The sequence below is a fragment of the Eucalyptus grandis genome, chromosome 11 (assembly GCF_016545825.1).
Source record: "Eucalyptus grandis isolate ANBG69807.140 chromosome 11, ASM1654582v1, whole genome shotgun sequence".
NCBI lineage: Eukaryota > Viridiplantae > Streptophyta > Magnoliopsida > Myrtales > Myrtaceae > Eucalyptus > Eucalyptus grandis.
The window spans coordinates 47,952,099-47,955,597 of record NC_052622.1 but is presented as its reverse complement, the minus strand read 5'-3'; the positions used below and the strand labels follow the sequence as shown (position 1 = coordinate 47,955,597).

Here is a 3,499-nt window from a genome sequence, read left to right as displayed (position 1 = left end):
AGGAGTTCGAGTGCTGATCGTGAAGTGCAACCATGACAGAACAAGTTTGTGTTTGAATTTAATAAATCCTATGATGAGACTTGTGTAACTCCTTTGTGAAAAGAGATGGGAAATAAACACCGTGTGAGTTATTGGGTGTGATTGAAGGCTAAAAAACACCGAGCCTATTTGAGTGATCCAAGTAATATTCTAATTTCCTTTGTATCATTTAATTTATAATTGAACCCTGTGTTTCTCTCCCTATGAAGTAAGTGACACTGATTGAACTAGCGAATCCAATATCTGAGTTACCTTTGTTTATCACCGTTTGACCAAATATTTTAAAACATACTCGATGGGCAATCCATACCACTTCCGTTGCATGTACTGAGCGAACCATCGAAATGTGTAAATGATATGGTTCAACCCAACACTCTCACCCATGAAATTCTGGCAGTCGCCTCTGTGCTTCTCCTGTTTCTATTGCAATACCGACTGTGATCGAAAGTGATTCTTTTGATGATGGAACGTAAAACAAGTGAAAGCCCAATAATGCAGGTGACCTGGTGATGTAATACTGTAGACGTCATGAGTTCAATGCATGCTTTCCGAAAATTCAACGCGAAAATGACACCAGAACCAATGTGGGAACCTTCACGTTTTTCTATTTAAAGCAGGCGAAGTTGTTCAGGAGGCAGTTCATCTTATTAGCTCAAGAAACATGGCAGAGCAGGTGTGAAATTCGCATTCACTTCAGCTTGCCTCTCTATCTCATCGATCTTCTCGATTTCTTCTATTCGATTATCTTCCTGTTCTTCTCATCTTGATGTGTCGTCTAAATTTTGGAACTTAGTTTCTTGACCATACTTTCCCAACGTTGTAGCTAGTTTTGTTATGCTTACTTTCAATGTTGTAGGTCACTGAGATGGCGATCAAAGTGGATCTTCAGTGTCGTCGCTGTTACAAGAAGATCAAGAAAATTCTGTGTGAGATCCCTCGTGAGTCCCTCGCCTTCACCTCAATTAATTAATCTTTATACTTCTCTTATTGTGTCGATGAATAACAGAGGTATGCATCAATTCTTCTTCCCTTTCCTCTTTCTCCATAGTACATGTGTCAATTCTATTGTGTACTGTAGGGATGTGCAAAACAGACCGCTCAAATTAAGAATCATCCGAATCATACTCAATTGGCCAGTTTGGTTCGGTTACCAGGAGTGTTGGTCTGGTTCCCCATTCTAAGGGGAAACTAGACCGGATTGGACCGACTAAATATGCATTTTTTTTTATTTCTTTAAAAAAAATAGTGGGTTTAGTTTATTGTTTATACGGAAATAAGAGCCTATAATTGAACAATAAGATATATGGATGGAAGTATAGGATTTTTGAGCTCTTAATCCATTTCTGGTCATTGTTTGGATAATAAGATATCTGAATAGAAACATGGAAAAAAAAAAGAAAATAGTGACCGGTTCCACTGGATTAGATCGGGAACCGATCATCCATATTGTATAGCATCTTTACCTGCTGCTATCTATGATGAATAGCACCGAGTGTTTGTAATACTTGGAGCTAATAATACTGTGTGAACGCAGAAGTAAAAGATACAACCTTTGACGAGAAACAAAACACAGTGAAGATCAAAGTGGTGGGTTGCGATCCCGAGATGGTCCGACGAAAGATATGTTGCAAGGGAGGAGATATCATTCTAAGCATCAACATTATTCCCCCCAAGCCTAAAAAAGAGGAAAAGCCTAAAAAAGAGGAAAAGCCCCCTCCACCGGTGCTAGGTTACCCGCTGGGATATGTGATCAGGAAGGTGTATGTTTGTCCCTCATGTCATAATCAGGGTTGTGGTCGGTTCTGTCCATGCAACTGTCACGGCGAGGGGCCACCAATGTGTGCTGATGGATGCAGGAGGCCAGCCCACGAGTGCAAATGTAACAGGCCACCGATGTGCCATGGTGGGTGTGGGAGGCCAGTCCACGAGTGCAGATGCAAGAGGCCACTGATGTGCTATGATGGGTGTGGGAGGCCGGCCCACGAGTGCAGATGCCAGAGACCTATTTACCCACGGTGTTGCGATCGCTGCAGCTATGGAAACGCATCTTCATCATGCCTGCAACGTTGTGACTACGGAAGGCCGCCGGTATGCACCAATGCCGGCTACGATTGCGAAACTCCCTGCTCACTTATGTGAGGAGAGTTTTGAGGTATTGATGGAAACGAGGTTCCCCATGACTTGGTGTTTTTACGAGATCTATCGAATCATGAAACTCCCTGCTCTCTCGATGCTCTTTTCACTGCCTCAATAAATACCAACAATTGAGTTATGAAATGAGATTTTAGCAACAGTTAAAATTTACTGAGGCATTGAGGGGAGCACGGTATATATAGTATGTTCCATTTGCATCTTGATTATGTGTGTGCATGAAGGTTGATATGTTGTATTATTCTTACCATAGGTTTAAACTTATTACCCTTTGTATTACCTATCACCTACGGTGGTCTTTAATGTATTTGCTGATTTGATGCTTGTAATATATGGTTACGGGTGTATCATGGCTGATAAGTTTATTAGATGGATATTACCTACTCTCTGAGTTTTCTTTTTCTATTTCATTTCGTACTTTGGGGTCCATAGGAACCATTCATTAGACATAAAAAAAGAGAGACAGACAAACAGATTATAAAATATCAACAATTAAAATGAGCTTTGGAATACAAAAGGAGTATACTAAATAGAATTTTTTGGAATAATTATCCAATCAGTCCTAGACCTGTTGTACGTATAACAATTTAATCCTAAACGTTTTGATTTTATTAAGTCAAGTCTAAACTTTTGCGGAAAATTTTAACATAGTCATTTTGGCTCACTTTTTCTGGAAACTACTAATGTAGTAGTCCAATCATCACTAATCATTTGATGTAACACGCGACCACATTAGCGATCTTCGATGAAAATTGCCTGAAATGACTATATCGAATTTCGCATAAAAATTTATGATCAAATTAGTAAAATTGAAAAAAAAATTATGATTGAATTGGTATTCATATAATAGATTCAAGATTGATTAGATAGTTTCCTTAAAAATTTCCCTATGGTGCTTTCAAGAAAGTTTATTATGGATTTGATTTTGTGAAAAGCCAGTCTGCTCATTGTTTAAAGCAAAATTGTTCAGTGTCATTCAAATTTGAGTTTCAATTTGCATTTTCACGATATTTATGAAAACATCGCCAAATAAAGATGTTTTATGGTATTTACAAAAAAAAAAAAAAAAAAAAAAAAAAAAAAAAAAAGAGGTGTTTTATGTCACTGGGGATTCTTTGTCTTCCCACCGTCCTTCCATTAGGAAACATTAATGGAGGAGTTGTTAAGGCCTTACGGTGCGTGTCATATTCCTTTGACTACGTTGCCCCATCAATCTCTAATTGGTTTGTCTCTGTTCTCAACTTACAACGTTTTTCACGAGAGCTTGAATTCTCCACGACTCTAGTTTCTTCTATAGTCTTGTCTTTTT

At 38.5% G+C, this 3,499-nt stretch overlaps 1 protein-coding gene across 1 annotated transcript; it reads left to right on the top strand.

Annotated features, from left to right (window-relative positions):
• The first annotated feature begins 654 nt into the window (after nucleotides 1-654).
• Nucleotides 655-2,573, top strand: LOC108959772 (protein PYRICULARIA ORYZAE RESISTANCE 21). The gene is made up of 3 exons (XM_018873874.2): nucleotides 655-712; nucleotides 896-977; nucleotides 1,574-2,573. The coding sequence occupies exons 1-3, from the start codon at nucleotides 701-703 to the stop codon at nucleotides 2,176-2,178; spliced, it is 699 nt and encodes a 232-aa protein (XP_018729419.2). The 5' UTR covers nucleotides 655-700; the 3' UTR covers nucleotides 2,179-2,573.
• The last annotated feature ends 926 nt before the right edge of the window (nucleotides 2,574-3,499 follow it).